Source organism: Hyaena hyaena, unplaced genomic scaffold (assembly GCF_003009895.1).
Source record: "Hyaena hyaena isolate Hyena2069 unplaced genomic scaffold, ASM300989v1 scaffold_427, whole genome shotgun sequence".
Lineage (NCBI taxonomy): Eukaryota > Metazoa > Chordata > Mammalia > Carnivora > Hyaenidae > Hyaena > Hyaena hyaena.
The window spans coordinates 1,336,111-1,361,840 of NW_024081064.1; the positions used below are offsets into that span (position 1 = coordinate 1,336,111).

Sequence of the window (25,730 nt, forward strand, 5' to 3'; positions counted from 1 at the left end):
CAAGGGACAGTGACCCATTTTGACAATACTTACAAATTATTAGTATTGATCACAACTACACTATATGCAAAAGCATTCTGGGCCTCTGTTAACTCCTCAAAGCAGGAAGGAAAATGAACACATTTTACAAACACAAATATAAACAGTGATTGGTAGACAGAGGGTAACCGTGTGGCAGGCAACACCAGCTAGTTGAGGAAAAGCAAGATTGTGAATGGTGCCAAATTCCTCATCCTGGTTAGCCTGGCTTTACCTGCACTCTGGAGTTTGTCATCTATCCGACAAGTATCCGCCAAGCACCTATTCTGTCTCGCCACTGTACCAGGCGCCTGGCAAAACAGATGGCATGGTCTCTGCTGTCACAGCTTACAGTCCAGCAGAGTTCTTTCATGTGATTATCTGACTAAAATCCAACCACCTCTGGGCACCTGGGTGGCTCAGTTGGTTAGGCGTCCAACTCGACTTCAGCTCGGGTCATGAAGTCACGTTTTGTGAGGTGAAGCCCTGCATCGGACTCTGTGCCGACAGTGCAGAGCCTTCTTGGGCTGCTCTCTCCCTTGCTCTCTCTCTGCCCCTCCCCTGCTTGAGTTCTCTCGCTCTCAAAATAAATAAACTTAAAAAAACAATCCAATCAGCAGTCGCGCGAAGGGTTGGGAAGCTAGTGAACAGGTGGCAGGAGGGCTATGGGGGGGGGCTGACAGGAGTCGGGGGTGGAGGAAAGCCACTACGGGGCTCGGAGTGCTCGTTTTAGAACGTAAGAAACATAATAAAGGCAGCTCCGCAACTATTTCAATACTGTTTCCTGACAGTGGCAGGGGCTGTGGGGAGGGGCCCGGATGGACGGCTCGTCCAACAGCAAACTCTGGGTGTCTCAAAATAGCTGCCAACGTTAACACTGTCCAACATTCTCAGGAAGCCAAAAAACACACAGCATAAGCAGACACAGGCACATGGCTGTCTATCATCTGTCCTCGCTGCCTCTTCAGGAGCTGGCTGGAGATGCGGCCCTCCCAGCACGGCCGGGCCGAGGAAGCCGGGCGGCGCCGGGTCCAGGAGCACTCGTGAGAACAAGCGGGTCTCTGCTCACGTCCAGCGTGCCGCTGCCGCGAAGGGCTCAGAATGAGGCGTGTGCGCCGGCGGGTGCTCCGGCCGCGCAGGCCGCCTCATCTCCCCTCCTCTCTGACAGGGGCGAGGACGAGTACCTTCCGCACAGGGCCCTCCCGGGCCTCGGTGGGGACCGGCAGCGACAGGGGCCACGTGAGGAACCTGACCACAACGCTACCAAGAGGAATTAAGATTTGAAGGTAGGAAGTGATGATTCTTACCTTTGGGTCATCTCCAAACTGGCCAAATTGTACGTCGTTTAATAAACCACGAGCTGTTTTGATGATATCCTTACATTTTTTTGGTGTTTCTTCTACTTTCCCAGCCAGAAAGAGACAACAGGCTCCTGTCACCTACAGGGTAGAGAAGAGCTCTTGAGATACTGTTAAAAAAACTACAGGAGACAGAAGCAAGGATTTTTGGCTTTTGCAGTAACATGGTCCCCTTATTCCCCTATCTTCCTTTTACTTGTTCACAAATACTCTGAACTCAAAAAGCTTGAAAGAAATTTCATATACATGGACACACCTACTCCCAATTTGGCTTCATAAATTATTTTAAACTGAATTTTCCAAAGAAAATGTCATGTAAACAAAATAGATGCCAGAAAGGAAAAGAATCATAGGAACAAACTTTCTTTTTCTGTGGCAGCCTTAACAATAGTGGCTCCCCGAACAATGAGCTCTGCTGCAGAAAAAGCACAGTAAAATTCACGTCCTGGGAAATCCATCCAGACCCCACCGCCCACACCTTCTCCTCCAGCCGCCTGGACCCACACGCAGTACTGACCCACCGCAGCCTCCTCACTGCTCAGCCTCTGGCTATTCTGTCTGTGCCAGCCCCCCACCCCCATGGGACCCCAAGCACGGGAGGTGTCAGACGCCGTGCCAGGAATGAAGCTAATTCTGCCACAGGCCCCTTCCTCTAGAACTTTACAAACTAGTGAGGAAGACATGCGTATAAAACCGAGTAAAACCTGAGAAGACGAAGGATCCCCCAACACATCAATTTCCTGGTAAGTCTTCTGTCATCGTGCTCGTGAAAACCCCTGGATAACTTCAATCTACCTACTAAAGTCAGATTTCCCTAGTCTGGCACTCAAGGCTCACTACGGTCCAATCCAGCTTACCTTTCCACCTCAGGCCCCACCATTCCCTTCCTGCCACAAAGACCCCCTTGGCTGGGCTGACACAGAACAGCACGCTTCCCGGCGGCTCCACTCACGCTCGTTTCTGCTGGACTAACTGCTCTGTCCCGTTGCAGCACGCCTAAGCCCTACAGGCAGGCTTCACTAGCTGCCGGCAACCCCTCCCTGCCATCTTCCCCGAGCGCTCCTAAGATGTAACTAACCGCTCCTCCTGACGCTCCCGCCTTCCTTCCTCACCTCCCCCATGGCCTCAGCACTGACCACGTGTTTGGTACATGTCCTACCACCTATCCAGGTTCCCTGCCTGTCTCTCTGCATGTTTAAGGAGCAACTAAAGAATGAGGGATATGGCATAAAGAACTTCTCTTCCATCTTGGCCTTTTTTGGGGTCTTTCTTAAAAGCCCAAATTTATCCTGTGAAAGGTAAGGAAGTAAATTCCACACATAGTGCAATATGATTATGGTCCACACTGGCCTAAGTAAAAGAAGGTTTAAATACAGTTAGTTCAAAAAACCGAAGTTCAAACTTGATTATTTATGAATACCATGTACTACATAAAAATAAATACTTTCTGGAAAACAGAATAAAGAGAGATTATAATCAGTCCAGTAAACTGTGTGGAAAGAGTAACATGTGACAGAGAATTATAATAAAATTCAAACACTTACATATCTTGGGAATTGCTTGAAGGAATGAAACATATAGAAGCGATGAAAATAAATTATTCCAGTTGCCAACGTATCATAGTGTCTGTTGTTCTGGTTAAGGACTTTACCAAGAAATTTTAGAGGTTATGTTCTTAGTTAAATGTGGAAAAATAAAGACAAACAATAAAAACAAAAATCGGTGTTAAACACTCTGGTGGCAAAGCATGGGAATCTCAGGGTTTCAGGATTCTGACACGAGAATTAGCAAGTTGAAGTTCCTACTTTTTTTTTAAAATTTTTTTTAAAAATTTATTTCTGAGAGAGAGAGAAAGAGAGAGAGAGAGAGAGAAAGAGAGAGAGAGAGACAGCATGAGCAAGGGAGGGTCAGAGAGAGGGAGACACAGAATCCAATACAGGCTCCAGGCTCTGAACAAGAGTTCAGCACAGAGCCCGATGCGGGGCTCGAACCCAGAAACCATGAGGTCATGACCTGAGCCGAAGTTGGACACTTAACCGACTGAGCCACCCAGGTGCCCCTGAAGTTCCTACTTCTAACAAGGCAGGGCTTCACCATCCTTTACTTACACCTCAACTGCGACCACGGGGCATGCCTCCTGGTGGCCACTCGTGGCTGCATCTACATGTTTAAAGGATAAACAGGAAACAGGAAACCCCTGAAGAGACAAGTTAGTCAGAAAAAATTTAAATAGAAATATTTAAGAGCCATTTCAGTACAGAGATGGTGCCATATATTTTGTTTTTAGTATCTACTTTAATTCTTGGTGGTGGTGGTGGGAGGCCTATCTGAAACAGATTCCAAGGAGACTCAGGATACAATCCCAAACGTGTGCCCACATCAAAGATGAACCGAGCGCCCTCTCGGCGGTACCGGGCCTCCGTGGCTGGATCGAGCCCTTCCAGCTGTGAGGGTGTATGAGCCAAGTCTTTCTTATCCCAGTACCAACATGGTTTCGTGTGGTCCAGGTTTGCTGAGGCTACTGAAGGGCTTGAATTTTCTTTATTCTCCTTCATTTATTGAAGTAGACTTGTTCTTTCCAGAAGATTTTCTGAAAATGTTAGAATCCTAAGAGAAAAAGAGAAGGAGTAGCAAAGTTGGAAAGGAATACTCCACATTAAACAATCCGGATCATTATAAACAGTCTGTATCACAGATTATACTTGCTTTCGGATCAGAATTTCCCAGAGGAGTGCCCGGGTGACTCAGTCAGTTAAGCATCTGAGTCTTGATTTCAGCTCAGATAATGGTATCACGGTTTGTGAGATGGAGCCCCAGGTTGAGCTCTGCGCTTACAGTGCTTGGAGCCTGCATAGGATTCTCTCTCCCTCTCTCTCCCCTGCTCACATGCTCCCTCTCAAAATAAATAAATAAATTAAAAAAAAATTTCCCAGAGAAGCAACACTACTGATTGACCATTACAAGCCCAGGCTTACCCCCCAAGTCAATTTAACATGTTAAGTGACCCACGGTATAATAAATCCCAAATTTCATAGCAGCTTAAAAGGAAGAGCATTTCTGTCTCACTTTCTGCCTTTCTTCAGTAGACTCAATCCCCTTATGCTGGTCTAGATTCCATTCTTCAGTAAAATCCAGTCCTGTCTTACCCCCCTAAAAAGAGTCATGCTCCAAAATTATCCATCTCTTCCATTCAGCACCCAGTCAGAATTTCCCTTTTTCAGTTTACTTCATTTCACTTAGAAGAGCCAGCAGATTGGATGATTTCAAATCTGCACGAGTCACTGAACTGAGCAATATAAACCAGGTGTGTGGGCACGGTGATTCTGGGGCTGTGGGTTGGAAGGAGGTGGTCCCCAAGGGAAGAAAGGAGTTCCTTTAAAATGTTCTAGCTTTCTCATCCTCTTCTTTCTCATTCAGAATAAAGAGACTTTCTAAAAGCATCATGTTGAGAAACGAAAACAGAAAACAGGGACTCTGGTCTGGAGGCCACTGGAATATGTAAACCGTTTGTAAACTCATCAGAGACGGCAATTTTCAAACAGGTCAGCAAAAGTATTTTAAAGAGGTAGCTATACCCAGGTGGGTCCTGTTGGCAAGGAAATAGCGGTTCACTAGCTCAGTTAGGGGCCAGAGGCATTGGTGAATCTGGAAGCCTAACCTTCTTTGCGTGCTGCCTCATTTCTGGTGGGAAAAGGGATTTGGCAGGGCTGAATGCACTCCCACCCACCCCCTGCACCTGGAAGCCCTACAAATCTGATCTTTCCTCCAACAGGAAGAAATTAAGTACCAGGAAAAAAGCAATCTTCTCCAACTAATTTATATTTGTGTGTGTGTGACAGAAGTGGGCAATGACTGGGGCTGGGGAGGTCAGTTACCTAAAGCCTAAGTAAATACGGAACGTGCACAATCAGATGCTCAGTAAATACGAAGAGTTCACAGTTGCGGACGCTGGCAGGAAATTTAAGTGTGACTATATACTCTGTTGGCAAGGCCAGGGAGAAGCAGGCGGTCTCCTCTAGTGGTGGTGGGAATACGAAATGGAACAACTCTCACAGAGGGGAATTTGGCAATATCTAACAAAATTACATATGCATTTGCTCTTTTACTTAGTAATCCCACTTCGAAGAATCTACTCTGAAAATACCATTACAAGCATGAAACAGCGTATGCACGACATTATTCATGAAAATGTCACTTATAATAGCAAAAACTGTGAGCAACCCAAATGTCCCTCAATGGGGCACTGTCTGAATAAAATACGGTCAAGATGAACGTTAATGGTGTATCATGTTGGTATAAAAAAAGACTTAAAAAAAAAAAAACCACCCTTTAAGTACTAGGAAGGAGACAGTTCCAGGATCAGTCGGATACAGGATAGTGTATGTGGTACGTTAGTACCCGTTTAAGAAAAGAGGAGAAACAACAGACATCTGAATTTGTTTTTTAAACTATTAGTAAGAAAAAAGTTACAACAGGGAACAGGGAAGAAAAGAATGGAAGAGACAGGGATTGGAGCAATGCTTCTTTGGGGATCTCTTTTTATACAGCTTCGACTTTTTTTTTTTTTTTTTTTACTGTGTTTTTGAGAGAGAGAGAGAAACAGAGAGAAAGGGAGGGAGGGAGGGAGAGAAAGAACACATGAGCAGGGGAGAGGGAGAGAGAGAATCCCAAGCTACATCTCAGGAACTATGAGATCATGACCTGAGCCAAAATCAGGAGTCAATACTCAACCAACTGAGCCACCCAGTCACCCCCACAGCTTTGACTTCTTAAGAAGCCTTTTATTTGAAAATAATTGTAGATTTACAGAAGAGTTGTAAAGACAGGGGAGAATTCTCGTATACCCTTCACTCTGCTTCCTCTAATGTTAGTTAACATCTTACACAACCAGATACATTTACGAAAACTAAGACATTAATTTTGGTACAACTGAACTACAGCCTTGACTCAAACTTTGAGTTTTTCCAAAAATCCCTTTTTTGTTCTGGATCTAATCCAGGATGCCACACCGCATTTAGGGGCTGTATTTCCTTAGGAGCTTCTAGTAGCAGTTTCTCAGTGTTTTCTGGTGTTTCATGAGCTTGCCAGTTTTGAAGAGTACTGGCAGAATGAAATGTCTCTGACTTACGTCTAATGTTCCCCCAAGAACAGACTGGAGTTTTGGGGAAGAGCAAATGCCAAAGAGGTGAGGTGCCCTTTTCGTCTCAACTCACCACATCAGGTATCAGAACTTACTGTCCGTATTAACCACGGTCACTTGGTTAAGATGGGGTCTTGCCAGGTTTCTCACTGTGAGTTACTATTTTTTCCTTTCCGTTTTCTATTCCTTAGAAATGAGTCACAAGGTCTAGCCCACCCTCAAGGGCAGAGAATTAAGCTACATCTTCTGGAAGGAGAAGTATTGATGAATGTGGGGATGTATGTTCTAACTACCACAGTAATTAGCGAGCATTTTGGGGAAAGTATTTTGCAATGCAAAATACTAAGCAAATTATTTCCTTTTCTCCTTAAAGTTTCGCCCACTAATTTTAGCATTCATCTGAGGATCTTGCCTGTAACAATTATTGTGGTGTTTTTTTAATTAAAAAATTTTCCTTTACATTGATTTTTAAGAGAGAGAGACAGACAGACAGACAGAACGCGAGAGGGGAGAGCAGAGAGAGAAGGAGACACAGAACTGGAAGGAGGCTTCAGACTCTGAGCTATCAGCACAGAGCCCAATAATGGGGCTCGAATTCATGAGATCATAATCTGAGCCGAAGTCAGATGCTCAACCCACTGAGCCACCCAGGGGCCCCAATTATTGTGATGTTCTAACGGTGACTTTCCATTTCCATCCTTCCTTCCTTCAACATTATTTGGAGTTCTTTTGTGAGAAATATCTGTTTCTTCTCCCTCATTCATTTATTTATTCCATCACTTATTTGTATTAGTGTGGACTCAGCAGTATTCGTTTTATTCTTTGAGTTATAAGCCAATACTACCATCATTTACTTTGTTGCCCAACTATTTCAGCTACAGCCATTGGAAGTGGCTCTTTCGGGTTGGCTCGTGAGTCCTTTTGAAACTCCGACTTCTGAATCATGTAAATATTTAACACACTCATGAACTTAACTAAAAAGAAAAAAGGAAATCCTAAAACTCAAAATAGACCCAGTGTATACCAAACACGAAACACAGAAAATCATTGTAAGTAATTCCCGATCTTGTTCCATCCTGGGTGAAATACACTCTAAGGACAAAAGAGCTACCAGGAAATTGTAAACTTCTTCAGTGATGCTTTGCTGGTACTGGCATTACTGCTGTTCCCTGTCAAACCATCTGTGTATGTGTCCTGCCGGATAAAGCAAAGCTACATAAATGTCAATGTTGTTAGGAATTGAGATTTTCAGTTCAAAGGAAACATATATGCGCATGATCAAAGGTTAAGGAAGACCTGTCATGTTAAATTTTAATGTAAGATATAAAAATAAATCATGGTTAAAATTGTATACACATATATATCAGCTGTCCACCGCAAGTATCAAGAAGCAGTGACATTCCTACAGTCAGGAACATATCAGTGTCCAAATCTTAGACACCAGGTCTCCTTTCTCCCTTGTAGTCTGGGACAGGGGTCTGCCTGAGGTGTGCTAAGACTAATGGATGCTTCTAAAAGACACGGAAGCCAGCGTGGACTCTCACTGGACAAATTCATGGAATCTGAATATTAAAAAGAAAAATGACAATGATTGTAAGAGAGTGAATCAATAATCCGTTAGATCTTGTAGATACATACATGGTGATAGTAATTCATGTGGAAGAAAAGTACCTCTACCTTAACAAAGCAATCAGACCTGGCATCACTAATAGGGTGAAAACCTGCTGTTAGGTGGCCTCCTGATATGAGGCAATCTGAAAGAATTATCAACCACCTATATATTCTTCTTCCCTCTAAAAAGCTACATTCAACCGAGACTTCAAACCTAACTTCCGGTTACTGGGAGTAGAACAAGTTAAATGGCACAAGGAAACTTTTAGTCACATCGAGAAATGTGACCCTCCACCAGACAACTGACCTGGTCTCTTCAAAAGAACTCCATGTCATGAAAAAACAAAACAAAACAAACAAACAAAAAGATGGGAAGAACTTTCCCATATTTCAAAAGACCACAGAGGCATAATGCTCAAACTAATGTATGACTCTTGACTGGATCCTCATTTAAAAAAGAAAAAAAAGCCATAAAAGAAATTTTGAACAATTAGAGAAATTTTAATATGGGCTCTATACTATTAGGCTATTAGGGGCTGTTAATTTTCTTAGGGGGTAATAATAATGATACTGTGATTATATACAAAAATGACTATTCTCAGGCTGAATGAAGTACCAGGGTAAAGTATCATGCTGTCTGCAACTTATTTTCAAATTGTTTACCTAAAACACAGGTTCACATAGTAAAGCCGATAAAATGTTAACACGTGTCCAGTCCAGGCCACAGATAAACAAGTAGTCCTTGTAAGCTTCTTTAACTTTATAAAATGGGGGTGGGGGGGAACACTCAAACAAGACCGCTTGGCAGACAGGTCCCCCTTATCCCCTCTGGGTCAGAATCTCTCAGCAGCCAAAGAAAGCCTGCTTACATGGCAGTAGTGACTTTACAAGTTAAAACAGCGTGTAAGTGCATCACAGCACACATAAAGAAAAGCGCACTAATTTTAAGAGTATGCTTTACTGATTTTCACACAGCAAACACACTTTTGTGGCACCTTGCAGCTGTGAAGCAGAATTTTACAGGCATCCCAGGTGCACTCCTTGATTCTCTTCTAACCTTGATCCCCCAGAGAGAACTGCTACCTTGACCTTTAGTCCTAGCAACGAGTCCTGCAGGGTTCTGAGGACCCTGGGATGACAGAATGTCAATGCTTTCTTTTGCTGCACATTCCATTTGTGGGGTTCATCCCTGCCACACAGAGCAGCGCCCATTCATTCTCATTAAGTATAGCAGAGGTTTCAATCAGGGGCGAATTTGTCCCTCAGGGACACTAGGCAAGGTCTGGGGGCATGTCTGGTTGTCACAACTAGGGAGCTGCTGCTGGTACCTAGCGGGCAGAGTCCAAGAATGTTGCTGAACATTCTACAAGGCACAGAACTACTCTCTGCAAGAAGTTAACTGGTCCAAAAGGTTGATAGTGCTGAAGTTGAGAAACTGCTGCATAGTGTCCTATGAACAAAACATAATTTACTTCTAATTTACTTTCTACTGTGAAAAGACGTTTGAGATACTTCTCGTTTTTCATTACTAATAATAGTAACAAACCTTCTTGTGGCGCAAGCGGCCAACTGGCTGAGGGAATCAGTATCTCAAAATATCTGTAATTTATTCATAGCACACTAGCTGGGAATGTCTGTTTTAAGATACATTGACCCAACAGTTCTGCACATAGTTATCCATTCAAATATCTGCCGAATATTTACTATGAGCCAGGCCTCAGTGACCCAGCAGGAACTGAGATGCAGGTCTTTGCCCCACCAGAAGCTTATGTTCTAGAAGTTTATGTTCTGGAGGCAGAGACAGAGAGAAACAAAGATGTTATTACTTGTCAGGGAGTGGCAAGTGCCATGAAAAACACTAAGTGTGGTAAGGAGACCGAGAATGGGGCAGGGGCCGTCTGCAGATGTGCAAATGAGGAGACTAAAGTGGCTGTTCAAGTACTGCCTGGGAGGGCCTGTCCCCACACAACGGTGCTGAGATAAGAGGCAGGAAGCACGATGGGCTGTGAGACAAAGGCAAGAGATGATTTCAAGTTTGTCCGCCTGACAGAGAGGGTAATATTAAAAAGAAAAATGAGGAAGGAGGTAGTTTTGATGGTGGGGCCTGGGGCAGGGACACGAATTTGGGCTCCAAAAATATCAAGTCTGAAGAGCCCACGAGACACCTGCAGACACAGCAACAGGACCGCTGAAATCGGGAAGGACATGTCCGTCTGGGATGTGTCCATACAGACTGACCACTAAAGTCATGGTGGCCGGTGGAGGGAGGGGAAGTGAAAAAAGAAAGGGTCCGGAGACAGACTTGAGAAAGCAGAAAAACCTCCAAAGGAAAGCAAGAGGTGGGAAACTTGTACCTTCAACTGCAAGAGAAACCAAGGGATCCGGGCTGTGAGACAGCTGTGGCACTTAGCAGTGACTGATGCCTAAGAAAACCGAAAGAGCAAAGAATTAAGGAAAGGTTACTTTGGTGGGGAGTTCTTGGTCACTGAAAGTTGACTGTAGGAATGTTTGTACAATTCCGTATTGAAGACCACTGGCTTGGACGCTATTTTAAACGGGTGATTTGTGTCGTACGTGACCAGTCTCAGTAGCAGACACATACACGCACGTAAATAACAGAAACTTCGCGGAAGTGCAGTGGGCAGAAGGGAGACTGTGAAAAGGAACAAGCAGGCTATGAAACAGGGTTCTTCTTGTTTCATCAGCGTAAAGGAGAATGAAGGGTGTCGGAGGCAAAAAGGGAAAGAGCCACTGAGTGGTTAACTGGCTGATAATAAAAAGCATAGTAAAAAAGTTAACCTCAGGGAGGAAGCTCTTTCTCTGAGACAGTAGGGAAGGAAAAGTTTGAGGAAGATGAAAAAAAATCACTTAAGGGGGAGTAAATAAATCCTACTCCCCTCCCCACCCCCCCTGGAAATAGAGTATGAAGGTTTGTGCTGAGAGGAAAGGGGCGGAGTGAGGAAGAGGGACGGGACCCAGTGGGGGTGACAGCAGAGTGAAAAACAAGCTCCCTACACAGTTATACTGCACCACAGATACACTCCACCTGCTGTACCTTGCTGCCAGGGGCCAAACCCCATGCTAATAATCCAGAGTACTGCCTTTAGATTATTTATGTTTATTTTTTTAAATGTTTAAAAAATGTTTATTTTTGGGGCGCCTGGGTGGCTTAGTCGGTTAAGCGTCCGACTTTCGCTTAGGTCATGATCTCGCGGTTCGTGGGTTCGGGCCCCGCGTCGGGCTCTGTGCTGACTGCCAGCTCAGAGCCTGGAGCCTGTTTGAGTCTGTGACTCCCTCTCTGTCTGACCCTCCCCTGCTCACGCTGTCTCTCTCTCTCTCTCCTAGAAATAAATAAAACATTTAAAAAAAAATGTTTATTTTTGAGAGAGATAAAGTCTGAATGAGGGAGGGGCAGAGAGAGGGAGGGAGACACAGAATCTGAAGCAGGCTCCAGGCTCCGAGCTGTCAGCACAGAGCCCGACGCGGGGCTTGACCCACGAACCGTGAGATCATGACCTGAGCCGAAGTTGGACACTTAACCGACTGAGCCACCCAGGCGCCTCCCCCGCCCTTTCATTTATTTATTTTTTAAAATGTTTACTTATTTCTGAGAGAAAGAGAAGCGAGCCTTTAGACCCTGGGGCTGAATAAACAATACAGGAAAGGAAGTGAAAATAAATGTACATAAATAGAATCAAAACAGTCCTCACTCCCCTGAAAACGTCCCTACCTCGCTTCTACAACCCTGTTCCCTATTACCCTTTAATGATTTTTTTCACAAGACCCTAAAGTTCCAGGTTTTCTCATTAGCAGCTCATGATTACTGTGAAAATGACTCAGGCTTATGAGCTCCACAAAGCAAAAATCTCTCAGTAAACAAGTGACATGTCAAAGCATTTCAGCAACATTTTTCAGGAATGTGCTTTAGGCATACCATTTTAAATGATGAAAGAAGAAATGCATTTTCAAATTTAGAATTATGGACACCTCCATGTTGGAAGCTATAGTAAAGGTGATTACTCAACGTTCTCACCCAGTACAGAAATTATCTCTAGATAATAGTAATACTTAGTCACTAACCTTCATTTGGCCACTTTCATTAATGGAACATTAATAGTTTACAAAGCAGCCTATGGCATCCTGGGTATCAATAATTAGTGTTCACTTTACTTTTTGTGTTAGTCTTACATTGATTCATTTTTTTAAAAAATATTTTTTATTTCTAGGAGAGAGAGAGAGAGACAGCATGAGCAGGGGAGGGTCAGAGAGAGAGGGAGATACAGACTCTGAAATAGGCTCCAGGCTCTGAGCTGGCAGTCAGCACAGAGCCCGATGCGGGGCTCGAACCCACAAACCGCGAGATCATGACCTAAGCTTAAGTCGGACGCTTAACCGACTAAGCCACCCAGGCACCCCATTCTTACATTCATTCTTCCACCTTTCAACAACTCTCTGAAGCCCTACCTAGTTCCCTAGGCCTTGAAAATACCTTTCCCTTATCTACTGATTGCCTTTCAAACGTGAAGACAATTTTTTCCATTCTCTTCTCTTCTCCAGGGTAAACAAACGTCTCTATTTTCTCAACATGGTTTTTTGTGTCTCAAGATAACCCCTAAACATTAGCAACCAGAATGGAAAACAACACTGTTTACATGACCTTCATGGTAAATGGGGAAAGGGAGATTACGAACACTCAGCAACATGTCCATTGTGTGTCCACTGAGATGCAGCATGCCTGCAAGCTCTATCTTCTTATCCTCACAATTTATTGTGGAGAAAACAGAACCAGACAGACACGATAATTCGCAAAGGTCCTAAACGGCAGAGCCACCATTTATGATTAGAGAAAAATATCTTTCCCTCAATCTGGGGATGATTCTATACTTTGTTTCCATAAATGGAACATTACATCCTACCATTCCCTCCCTGCTTTCCCCAAGTCTGCTCTTCCTTATCTCAGATAGGCATAATGAGTTTAAATAGATTTAACCTGGCAAATTTATATCTTGTTAATTTTGGCCTCTTGCTCCAAACTTTAAGAATTCTTTATAGCTACAGGTTTTGATCATGTTTATTAATTTGAGGAGTATGCCTCATATACTTAAAGTCAGTAATAAAAAAAATGCAAACCGGAGTAAGGGCAAGGCCAGAGCCCCACAGCTCATGTCTAAAGACCTCTCTTCAGGCCGACATCAACTCATGAATCATTCTGGGTTCGGTAATTCGAAGGGATATAAATCCATGCAAGCAGACCTTATCCAGCGTAAACACATCTCTTGTGGCTACCAGGACAGGAAGAGAGATTACGTTCCGTGGCCCAAGGAAACCCAAACGGACCCACGTCTAGCAATCCCTCCCTCACCACCAAGCTAACAAACTTTGTGGGAAAGTAATGAGATGTATGTCACCTGGCTGGCTTTTTTTTAGTTGACACTCTGCAAATTTGAGGGAATGAGCTCTCCTTTCCCAAGTACTCACAAACTTTCTGCTCTCCCAACAAGCCTCTAAAACACGGGGCTCCAGAGGGGCTCAGCTGGTTAAGCATCCAACTTTGGCTCAGGTCATGATCTCACAGTTTGTAAATCGGAGCCCAGAGCCTGCAGCCTGCTTCAGATTCTGTCTCTCCCTCTCTCTGCCCCTCCCCCGTTAGCAGTCTGTATCTGTCTCTCAAAAACGAATAAAACTGAATGCAAAAACTGAGATATTTCCAGTTAATATCTGAGATACAAAAACTGAGATACTTCCATCGTTAACTGTGCTTTCAGATTCCTCAAAAGCTCTGAACAGTGATTTTGCAATTTTATCTACAAGCACTCCAGTGTATCATTTATCTGACCCTAAAAATATGAACTGGATTTAATCCAGTTTGAAATTCTTTACGATCGCCACAGCCTTGAACTTCCTTCTGATTTTGTTTGTCCTTAACCAATTTTTAGAGAAAGCAAACAAAACATTTTTCTTCCTCAGGGACTCACTGCTTTCAAACAGAATCTCCTGAGGTAAAGTAGCTCATTTAGTAGGCCCAAACTCTGACCAGTTTTTTTCTTTGGGACATTCAGTTTCAGAAGTGGCATTTAACACGTAAGGACCTCATTAGTAACTAGAATGCTTCTTTACTGCTTGTTGGTGCAAACTACATTTTCAAAACGAAACGAATGTTGTTTTATGCAAGAATCGACAAATAAGTTTGAGTTATGCGCTACAATATAATCAAGATGAGACAAAAGAAGAAAAAAAACCCCGAAAAACAGACACCAAGAGCGGTCACTCTGAAGGAAATAAAATAATCCTGAACTCTTAATATTCACTTAACAGGCAAGCAACCTAGGGACGCTAACGCTCTTAACCAAAATGTCTACCAATACCACCACCACGAGTACCATCATCCACCCACCCTTCATTCAACAATCTAGACAGCTTCCTAGGTGCTGAGGACACAAAGCTCCTCATGGAGCTTTCATTCTAGCAACACCATTCAAACAAATCTTTACTGAGCGCCTACCATTGAAAGGCACCCTGCTAGATACCCCTCAAGAGCGATGTAGAGCGAGATACATAATCATTATTAGATTTACTCTACAAACGCAAAAGATCACCCTCAAGTAATTGCTCTCCGACGTCGCACCCCACGTCAGATGATTTAGCGAAAGCTCGGGGGCTGGTAACAGTCTACTTTCAGATAACCTCAGACTTACGCCTCAACTTTCTAAAGGACGCCTGCTGTAATAACAAACCAAACAGCTCAGCAGTGGACCGGCAAAGACCACGTCTCGGCAGGAACGAACCTAATCGCGGAAGTGCCTTTTCCTTATTCCCAGTCCCCCCTTACACGGCTCTTCAGACTCCAAAGTCGCAGTACCCCAGACGTAGAATAAGGCTCGGGCCTAAGCTCGCTAGGGGCCGGCACACTGCGAAATCTAGGTAGTCCGCGGCTGTGCGGCTCAGAGGGTGCGCGCGCGCTGAAGCGCCCGTCCTCCCCCCACCGCGACCCTTCTCCCCAGCTGCTAGGAAGTCCCCGAATCCCAGCCGCCCCTCACTTCGAGGGCTGCTGCCTGTTTTCGGGTCCGCGCCGGCCTCCCTGCCCCGCTCCTGTGCCTCAGACACTCCTCGAAGCGCGACCCGCAGCCCCGTCGTCGCCCGCTAACTTCGGTATGTACCAGGGATAGCGAAGCGAGGCGGAATCCGGAAAAAGAGATTCCGCCAGTGGGTGGAGGCAAGTGGCCATACTCTACTCCGACCTCCAGGTAAGTGGAGGCGAGCGGCGGTCGGTTGGTCACTCACCCCTCGCCTCAGGCAAGCCCCTTAGCGACGTCTCTCCTCGCCGACCGCAGCCATCTTGGACGTGGAATGTCGGGGAAGCTACGTCATCTCACTGCGTCCGCGACGAAAAACAAGCGACCGCGCGCGGCCCCGCCCAGCCACCCTTAACCGCACGGTTCGGCCTCGTCTCCAGTCATGGGGCCTGCGGGCCCAAACGGTCTCGGCCCCCGCCAGCTTCGGCGCCACAATTGGCTGGGCTGCGCCCATGCCAGGCGCTGATTGGACAACGGGCGACTCCGGCCCCGCCTCCCGCGTCCAAGTTCCGTTAGCATGTTCGGTTGCTCCCGAATTCCCTCTCGCTTCTGGAGGGGGCGGGACTGCCGAAATAGAACCCCTGCCCCCCAGGGTGGCACCTCCTGCTGTCCGCAGAGACCGCTGACCCGCGGGGAGGGGCCGGGGAGAGATTGGCGACACTTTCGTCTTGGGAGAGCTCTACTTTCTTCTGATTGGCTGACGGGCGCCCCCCATGCGTCGGAGCCGCGGACCAATGGGCGGCGGCGGCCGTCCGGGGGCGGGGCCCGGGGGCGGGCGGAGCGGGGTTGGGCCGCGGCGGCGGGGCCGTCTCAGGCCGCCGTCCCGCCCCTCCCGTCCGGCCTCCGCCGCCGCCGCCGCCGCCGCCTGGGGCTTGGTTGAGGCGGACGGTGGGTCCGGGCCCGAGTGTGGCGCCGCCGCCGCTGCGCAAAGGGGTAAGCGGGCAGGTGAGTGTGGCGGGCGGCGGTTCCCCCGGCGCGCGCGGCCCGCGGGCAGACTCGCGCCGCTGTCCCCAAGCGCCGTGAGGCCGCCCCCCGCCCCGACCGGCGCCCCTCGGCCGAGATCCTGCGCGCGCCGCCGGCCGGGGCCCGAGGTGCGGGTGGCGGCGTGCGCCCCTGGGGCCGGGCGCGGGGGCCCGGCGTGTCCGGGGGCGCCGCTCGGCCTCTGCCTCCCCTTCCCCGGCCCGCAGCTCCCCGGGGGCGGCCGGCGGGCCCGGAGGCGGCGGCAGGTGCAGGGAGCGCCGGCCGCTGGGCGCCCGCCGGGTGGGGCCCGGGCAGCTCCGACTCGCGCTGGGCGGCTGGGCTGTGCGTGCGGCCGGCCCGCGCTCCCTTCCTTCCTTCCTTCCCTCCCTCCCTTTCTCCCGCCGCCGCCCGGCGCCCGGGTGAAGGCTGTGTGGCCTCTGTGTTCCGCTCTCCAAACGTCAGGTGCTCCCGGGGACCAGCCCCTGCTTCCCTCTCTCACTTTCCAGTTATAAAAACAGGCGTTGAAAATAGGTCATCTCTCTGCCTACGCGCCCTGGCCGTGGTCCACACGCTCGGCGCCCTACTAGGGAGAAGAATTCGGTGCTTTGGAGTTTGTCATTCCGGCCCTTAAACTCTTCCTCCTCTCGGCTCCGCGACTCCGCCTTTGCCTCGCTTGTGCTCGGGGCCCGGGAGCCACCGGGTAGCGGCCTCGCTCCCGCCGCGTAGCCGCACGTGCAGGATCGCCTGCAGGGTGTTGCTTGGCGATCCCAAATGAGGGTCGCGTTGTTTCAAAAGCAAAAGTGCTTTTAAAGTCTGTCGACGGGTGACTTTTGCTTTCAAGACCTTACGAGGAGCTCATCGTTGAGCGATGAACCTGCTCCTAGCTTGATTGTGGGTGTTGATTACACAGCTGTATGCGATTGTCACAACTCGCAGAACGGGACCCTGAAAAGTGAATTTTATCGTGTCTAAACGATACGTCTCCGTCCCCTGTTTTTCTTCTCAGTTGACCCCACTGGTATTTCAAAATTGAAATGGCCAGTAATAATCCTGGAGAGGTTTTTCTTGCCATTTTAAGTGAATGCATGTAACTCAAGAATATAGCAAAATAAAAGCAGCTTTCCACGGTTAAAGTTGGGCAAGACTTGCTTGAACCATGATATATCGTGTCTACGCAGGCTACTGTGTGTGCAGTCCCGCCTTTGACCAAATTAGTCCCAGGGGCTGCTGTGATTGATATTCTGGTCAGGTTCCAACAGTTTAAGGAGGAGGAGTTTTTTTCTCTGGCCCCAGAAAGTAGTTGCAAAGCCAAGTTCTCAAATACAGAACAACCTCTTTATTGGGATTCCAAACCTCAGTTTTTAGCCTTCGGCTGCCCCTTTCTGCCTGCCCTCCTTTCAGCCTATTCAAAATTGTAAGCTGACGTCCGAAATGCTCCTCTATCCTGAGAGGGTAATTGCTGCTTCCCATCTCTTCCTCAGTTTGCTAACCTCTCTTGGTGCCTTTGTTCCTGGCAGTGATGTCGGACTTGAAGACTGAAACATTTCCCCAGGTGGAAATGGAAGTTTCTGTTCAGTTCTGTCAGTAAGAGTGCATGCAGTGAGATTGTCAATAAGAAAGTAACGCCTGTTGACCTTCTCTTCCACGTGACGAGCATTTAGGCCACGTGTTAAATGGTTCCAGCTTTGCTTTAAGAAGAGCTTCTGGAAAGTGTAAAGGTGGCACTCATGTTTCCATTCTCAAGTTCAACCGCTGTTAAACTGGTTTCGTTAGGAGCGCTCACAGCAGCCTCCCTAAAACTTGATGCTTTCGTATCTAGAAAAGCCTGACAGATGACAGCTGGAGGAATTGTCGCCATCAGCACAACAGAGGCCTGCCGGGAGTGGAAGTATTCAGTAGGCAGTTACTGAGTTCAGTAAAGCCAGGTACACAGTTTCTGGCATGTGGGATGTTAGCAGACCTGGGACTAGAAATCTTACCTACAAGCTGAGTTACTCTGTGTTCCCTTTTTTTTTTTAAAAACTAGATGTCGGTTCACTTTGAGGCTTTCCAGTTTCTTAAATGTTTGAATTACATAGTCTCCTTTTTTCTTATCTCAAATCTGAAGTAGCTTTTAGAAACATGGCTAATAATATATCTTTTTTCATGTGTAGTTTGATGACTATCTTTCTTTGGGAGGTTTTTTTTTTTCCTTTAGAAACTGGTTTGCTTTGCTTCTGCCTGGTGCTTCTGCGGGGGGGGGGGGCGGTGGATGGGGAGAGTTTCAAGTACGTCTCCTCTCTTTGTACCTAAGTCCTGGGAATGGAGCCATGATCTTGTTCCCCCATTAGAGGGACAGGAGTCATTTACTACTGTGGCATGAAACTTTTTTTTTTTTTAACAGAACAGTGAATATCTTTATTCTTCTGTCACTCTGCAAGTTGCTTGCGGCCAGTTGTGTTCTCAAATCGCTAACCTTATATTTGGGCCCGTTTTATCATTGACGAATATTTTGATTTGCTGTGCATCCTTTTGCTATAGTCGTAGACGTGTTTATCTTGGATATCAGTTCATTCTGAGCCCTGTTTAACCAGTTAAGAGTAATAGACTAAGGATTCCTTGCCTTTACATCTTGCTAGTTTTCACTTCTCTTGCGTTTGCAGGTGTATCTTGACAATTGACTTTAGTACTTTGGATTTCCTGACATCATCCTATTTTCCTCTTTCATAAAATTGGAGATTTTCAATATTTTGATCTGGAAATACAATTAATGTGCATAATAGTCATTAAAGTAAAATAAATTTCTAAGAAAATATTCATGTATATTTTTTCTATTACAAAGGAGTTGAGACTTTTTTTTTTTAATGTTTTATTTATTTCTAGGAGAGAGAGACAGCGTGAGCAGGGGAGGGTCAGAGAGAGAGGGAGTCACAGACTGAAGCAGGCTCCAGGCTCTGAGATGACAGTCAGCTCAGAGTCCGACGCGGGGCTCGAACCCATGAACCGCGAGATCATGACCCAAGTGAAAGTCGGACGCTTAACTGACTAAGCCACCCAGGCGCCCCGGAGTTGAGACTTTTTGTAAAGTCACTTGATAATGTTATGTAAAGAAAGCTTAGTTAGCAGAATTGGGAAGATTAGAAGTCCTACTTTTGTTGTTAAATTCATCCAGTAATGCAAGCCAGAGATTAGCTGTGTGGACTCTATTTCCTCTAGATTTTAGAAAGAAACAGCTGTGAAGAGGTGCAAGCACAAGTATTCACAATTTGCAACTGAAATAAATTTGAATGGAAGAAAAATGATTCTAAATGATTATGAAAGTCAAATACCAAAGTTAAGACTTTGAAGCTATTTGTTTCTTATTCTAGTACTTTCTAAGTAGAAGTTAATTAATAATCAGGATAAGCCCAAACACACTTGACTGACAGTGGACGACAAGCCCAACCCTGAAGTTAAGCTTTCGAGAGGGATCTGAGTGATACTCATTACTAAGTCAAGTGAGATGGTAACCTGTTACTTGTCTTAGCTGCAGGGATGGGGATGTGGAGGGCGGGCAGGGAAGAGGAAGAGAGCAGGAAGATTATGCTTTCATTCTGTTTTGGAAGGACTAAAGCATTGTCCAGAGAATGGATTCAGGGGTCTAGATAGAACTCTTAAAAATATGCTCTGTTTTAGGCTCATTACCTGTCTATGCTCCTGAGTGTCACTTTACACATTTTTAGGACATAGTTCGTTAGGATTTAACAAGGTCTAAACAGCTCCATGGCCAAGTGACTTAAGACTGAGCTTTCAGTCTCAGTAGATAGGCCCGACTCTTCAATATCAATAATTTTCCAGTGAACACAGTTAAAAGAAATTGAGGATTAGTGTTGAAAAATACTCATTAAAGTTGCCTTTCCATACTCACTAACGATTAATAAAGTTTTCCATTTGTTGATTGTAAGGACTTAGCATTGCTATGCGTCACAGTCATCTAAATGGTTTCTGCAGTTCCTTGACACGGGTGTGGGCCCTGCACAGATCAAGGTGGGAAGTGTGGGCCTGGGCAGAAGTTTACGTGGAAGTCTCACAGTTAAGATGAGGCAACTCCCGCTTGTTTGGATGAAGGCTAGCAGGATGGCTCCGTAGTTTTAAAAGCCCAAAGAGGTCAAACCTTTACGTGACGTGTTTTTACTATAATAAGCAAATGGTGTTATTTGGAACTTCAGAGGCGGTGACCAACCTGCCAGGCCTTCGCAAGCGCGTGGGTTTTGGGGTGAATCCATGAAACACTCTCGAGCATCAATCAAGTGTGTTGGTGAGGCTGGGCCGCCAACCGAGTCTTCCTCTTGTGTGGAATTTATTACCCTCTTTCCATTTCAGCTTCCTCACCTGTCAGGTGGGTATAATTCTATCTTCGTCTATTGTGTAAAATGCCTCCCTCGGTTTATGGCATAGGCAGTGCCCAAATGATGCAGGTATGATGCAGACGGTCGTGTTGGGGACCGGCTGTAGCACTTTGTGTGTGGCAGGGAATGATGATTTCAGTGGCCTGGAGACAAATGGCGACAGCATGAAAACCGCATTTAGGTCCAGACACTCACTTGATACAGCACGTCTCTCTGGCGGAAAATCGGTTTGTGTAACAAAGGTTTCAGTTGATTATCGTTTTGTCCTGAAGGCTGTGGGACTGTGTGTCACTCATCTGTGCACTTCAGATGAGATACGCGAGAAATGTGCACTGAACAAGTGAATGCACTCCTTTGTTTACTTGAGTCTTAGAGAAGCCAGGGCAGTCTCGGGCGTATTCCTAAGATCCCTGCGATTTGAGTTCTGGGAAGACCGGTCCCACTGAACAGTGCCCTTCTCAGAGCTGCTTAGAAGGGGTTTCGTTGCCTTGGTGGGAAAAACTGCATGGCGGTATCACATGCCTCAGTGAGTTTTGTCCACTTTGGAGAAGGGGTATGGGAAGCCTGCACAACAGAAGACTTTGTGGGGGGGACAGAAAGCTGTCTTCAAAAATGTGAAGGGTAGTTGTTACTCTTTGAAAGGCAGAAGGGTGGTGGTGGGGGAACAGGTCGGAGGGGATGATGAACTTTCCAACAACGGAGTGCCGGGATGGCTCACGACCTGGAAATGCACACGCGGCTGCGGGCAGTTAGCAGCGCCGCCCGTGGGGAAACAGAGGAGCCCCCTCAGAACCTCCCCGCTGCTCCTGCCTCTCAGCAGCAGCGAGCCTCAGGTGGTGTTTCTTCTGAGTCACAACACACTCTCCCCTGCCTCGCACCAGCGTTTTCAGACTGGGGTTTGGCAGGGGACAGCAGTGCACTTTGACAACTGTCATTGCTTCATGACCCCAGGACGGGGTATTTTAAACATGTGCGGGGTTGAGAATTCACACAGATAACCCCAAAAGTGTCTTCCAAGCCTGATCAACCACAGTTCTAGAATCTCATATCTTATGGGAGGAATGTGGGTGGTTTGAAGGTAATTTCTTGACAGATTACAGCTGTTTCTTCACTTAACATTTTTCTTTTTTCTTTTAGAAAGACATAATAGGAAATGATTATTCATGATACCAAATGAGTCTTTGCTTTATGAGAGGGTTTTTTTCAACCTCCTCTAAATAGGAGCCTCATTTTAAATGTATTTACAGTTTAATTCAACAGCAGTTTAAAACTGAAACTATTATGTATTGAAAAGTCAATCAGAAATGGTTTAAGCATTTCTAAAATTGCTGTGTAAATTAGTGGAAAATTAGCAAAAAAACGCTATAGAGAGCAAGAAACATCTGTATTTTCTTAAATCCCAAATTTGTGTATATCTACCTATCCCTGTCCACCTATTTATGTGACAGCCCAAATTGTTGTGTACAGAGATGGAAATTTTACTTACATGCAATTTACAATGGCTACATTCATGGTACTTAAGTAGGTGCTGACTTGGAATTTATTCCACCTTCTCACCCGCCTGCTTCCCTTGACTGCTTGGTACTTTTGAGTTGTGGCACATCCATACCTCCTCTGATAGGGATTGGAATGATGGATGCCAGGTGATTGCTGGGAGGGATAGTATGGCTTGAGCCTGCTAGCAGGCCCTGCTCCCGTAGGGAGGGAGCGCATGTTTCCAGTACGCGCTAGTTTCAGTTAACCTGGTGGCCTGCGGTGTGGGGACCGCGAGTTCATTATCAGTTTCAGTAGGAGAGAAAACATTGCACAGCTCAACACTTGCCAGTTTGAGAGTGCTTTCGTTTTTGAAACTAAGCCATCATCCTGTAATTTGTGTCTTTAATTCAGAGTGTAGTAATCTGATCCTAATGGCCTGCCAGATATTTTAGTGAGATTCTTTGCTTCCTGCACAGAGGTTAGGCAGGCTCTCACAGTCCCTTCAAGTACATTTACAGCTGGGTGCCTGAGGCGGGAGGAAGCCATAGGCCAGTTCTCCACCGTAGTCACTCTAGCTGTAAAGTTGGGTAGGTTCAGGATATATTGAAAAACAGATGCTGGGTTAGAGCTAAAATTTTCTGGATAAATTGCCAAATAAGTGTAATCAAAAAATGTTTATTCTGTTTGTATTTAGCTGAAAGCAACTCAGGAAAGATACAAATTTATATACTTCCCACTTAGAAAGAAACAAAAAACCCAGCTGAATCCTGCCTCTGTTCCATGTACTGAGCTAGACTTGTAATAGTTGGTAAAGTGTCTGGCATCCTCCCTCACTGTCCCCCACCCATCAGGCAAGTTGTCTAAATGTGCTTTATCTAATTTCTCCTGACTTAAAAAAAAATTTTTTTTGTTCTTTGTTTTATTATTTTTAAGAGAGAAAGAGCGAGTGGGGAGGGGCAGAGAGAGAGACAGACAGACAGAATCCAAAGCAGGCTCGAGGCTCCGAGCTGTCCCCGCAGAGCCCGATGTGGGGCTCAAAACCACGGGCCGTGAGATCGTGACCTGAGCTGAAGTCGGATGCTCAACCGACTGAGCCCCCCCAAGGCGCCCCGACCTGACTTTTCATTCCACCACACAGATTATGTATTGAAGATAATGTATCGAAGATAATGTATCGCTTGGTCAAGTGGTTGTTGATTACAGATACCAGTTGCACATTAGTTAGCCATTGATATAATTGAATATACCTTTTATTTTTACACTTTTCTAAGGTCTCCTTTATCTACCAAGTGGAGAGATTGTTGGTGGTTTTGCTAAATGGTTTATGGTGTCTTAAAGAGGCAGGTCTTGAGGATTCTGTAGATGGTTAAAATATTTCCACTATGGATAAAATATATCCATGGTGAAGAAGCATGGATACAAGTGAGGCTCCTAGCTTGCTGCTGTTCCTTTTCACAGATGCTCCTTCCTTTGAATGACTGTATCTGTAACTGTTTCTAGAATGCCTTTGTCTCTCGACTCTGTATTGCCTTCCCGCTGAGCTTCAAAATTTTGTCTTAAGTATTGTTTGAATCCTTTTTGTACTGTTGGGTTAGTCTCCAGGTAGTTCCATAAGAATTTATAAATGATACCAGTTTTCAATCTAAACTTTGGGGGAAAAAAACTTTGAATTAGCATTGTACCTTTAAGGTAATTATTTGGCATTTGACTTGAGTGTGTGTGTACATGTGTGTACACAGATTTAGTTTATACTTCTTTATATTTTTCTAATATAAATTTTTGGAATAAATATTGAAGATAAATATTTGGTCTCTGTAGGAACTTGATGAATTTCTCGTAGGTGGTTTTTTTTTTGTTTTTTTTTTTAAATTTTTATTTATTTCTAGGAGAGAGAGAGAGAGACAGAGTGAGCAGGGGAGGGTCAGAGAGATAGGGAGACACAGACTCTGAAATAGGCTCCAGGCTCTGAGCTGGCAGTCAGCACAGACCCCGACGCGGGGCTCGAACCCACGAACTGCGAGATCATGACCTAAGCGAAAGTTGGACGCTCAACCGACTAAGCCACCCAGGCGCCCCTCTCGTAGGTGGTTTTTATCTGCTAGGGACACAAAGGCTGTCCAGGCTACCTATTTGTTCATTAGTTGAAACTTGGACACTAGCCCCAGATCAGCTGAATCACAATGAAAATTATTCATTATGTGTAACACATTCTTAAATCATAAATGAAAAGGGCAGGTAGTTATTTCCAATCCATGATGTGGAGGAAATCTTTGTTAGCTAAAAAAGGCAGGAGGGGGTTCAATTTAGGAAACCCCTCTGACTGGATTCTAGCATCTTCTCAAACTGCATCTTGAAGTATAGTTCTCCTTTCATTGTACTTCGTTCCTTGGCCCTCTCTAGCTCCTTCTCTTAGGTCTTTGAGGACTTGTGCAGCTGGGTCTTGGTTCCCCACCACGTCATCCTTGAGGCCTGCAGGCCTGGCCTGTGTTTGTTTTGTGTTCCCCAGCGGCTAGTGTAGACCTGGGCATGCAGACGCAGGACAGGTGGCTCATCGGCTGCATCTATGCCCAGAGCCTGCCTCTGTGCTGGGAGTAATACAGGACTTCAGCGTGGAAGCTGTGGATCTGTGGTTTGATGGCTGTAGGCTCTTGGCCAAGTCACAGCCAGGTTTAAGTCCCCTGACATGGCATGGCTGTCATCAGCATGGCCTCTGCCAGCCATGGCAGGGATGTGTCTGACCAGTGCAGAGCCCTGTGTGGACACCTGTGCCCCTGGTCACAGTAGCCCACAGAGCTTCAAGCTGTGCTTGGGCCATAACCCCCCCCCCTTTTTTTTTTTTTATTAGAGGAAGATTCATTCCTGCTTTGTTGCTTTCTGAGAGACCAGAAACATTTAAAAGTTTTGGATTTGTGTTTATCAGAGACTTTTCTACTGTGAAAGACATACTAAAGCTTTTCTAACAAACTATGGACTCCTGAAAGAAACCATTTTTTAACTTCAAGGGTGAATTCTAAATATTTTATGTATATATAAAAATTTATATTTTTCCTTCTAAGAATCTTCTTAGTTCTTTAGTAGCAGTAGATAAATATTTAGCGAATGTTGCATTTTGACTGCCGTTTTATTCGCTGGTGGGAGCATATATGGAAATGGTGCTTTGACACAAAATCGTACTGTTGTGACAGGAAACAAATCTTACCCACGGGTAATGCTAACATATCCAAAATGATCTCCAAAGATTTTCTTTCATTCACCAAATATGTGACCCTCATCTGTGTCCATGGCGCTGTATTATACCCTATAGGTAATTTAGAGATGGAAGCTTTGTTTTATTTCTGTCACAAGTGTGTCACATGGGTGCATAAATGCCGTAGACTGCAGTAGGCAAGGCCGTTAGGCTCTGGAGCTGGGCTGTGGCAGCGCAGGGAGGGCGACCACAGGTGAGGTGGGGCCTTAAGCCAAGACCTAGACACACGTGTTCACTGTGGGGTAAAGGCACATAGGCCTCAGTGATGGAGGAGAGTGTGGATCAGGGAATGACAGCCAGGCCAGCGACTGAGGGAGGGCAGCATGCAGGGAGCTGGCAGATGGGGTCCGAGCCTGATGGGGTCCGAGTCTTTGGGGTGAAAACAAGTAAATGTGGGGCTTCTGCCTTCTGGGTATACTTTTAGTTAGGGGTGCTCTACAGAGATTAGAAGAATTGGTGCCAGACCACATCTGATCTAGA

General features: G+C 45.8%; 2 protein-coding genes across 6 annotated transcripts in view; one reads left to right on the forward strand and one right to left on the reverse strand.

The window, feature by feature from the left end:
* The window catches only part of CCNK (cyclin K), a 28,474-nt gene extending 12,847 nt beyond the window's left edge, over positions 1-15,627 (reverse strand). The window contains exons 1-4 of one of the 2 annotated variants that reach the window (XM_039252930.1): positions 15,409-15,627; positions 3,735-3,983; positions 2,921-3,002; positions 1,326-1,457 (exon numbers count right to left, since the gene is read on the reverse strand). In XM_039252930.1, coding sequence (XP_039108861.1) covers positions 1,326-1,457; positions 2,921-3,002; positions 3,735-3,931 — 411 coding nt within the window. In that variant the 5' untranslated portion in view covers positions 3,932-3,983; positions 15,409-15,627. Of the gene's footprint in view, positions 1-1,325; positions 1,458-2,920; positions 3,003-3,734; positions 3,984-15,284; positions 15,351-15,408 lie in introns of those variants that run through there. The other variant, XM_039252931.1, reaches the window with a different exon arrangement.
* Positions 15,628-16,024: 397 nt separating this feature from the next.
* Positions 16,025-25,730, forward strand: part of SETD3 (SET domain containing 3, actin histidine methyltransferase) — a 79,000-nt gene continuing 69,294 nt past the window's right edge. For 2 of the 4 annotated variants that reach the window (XM_039252920.1, XM_039252919.1), the window contains exon 1: positions 21,033-21,053. In XM_039252920.1, the coding sequence (XP_039108851.1) occupies positions 21,046-21,053 (8 nt within the window). In that variant the 5' untranslated portion in view covers positions 21,033-21,045. Of the gene's footprint in view, positions 16,146-21,032; positions 21,054-25,730 lie in introns of those variants that run through there. The other 2 variants (XM_039252917.1, XM_039252918.1) reach the window with 2 other exon arrangements.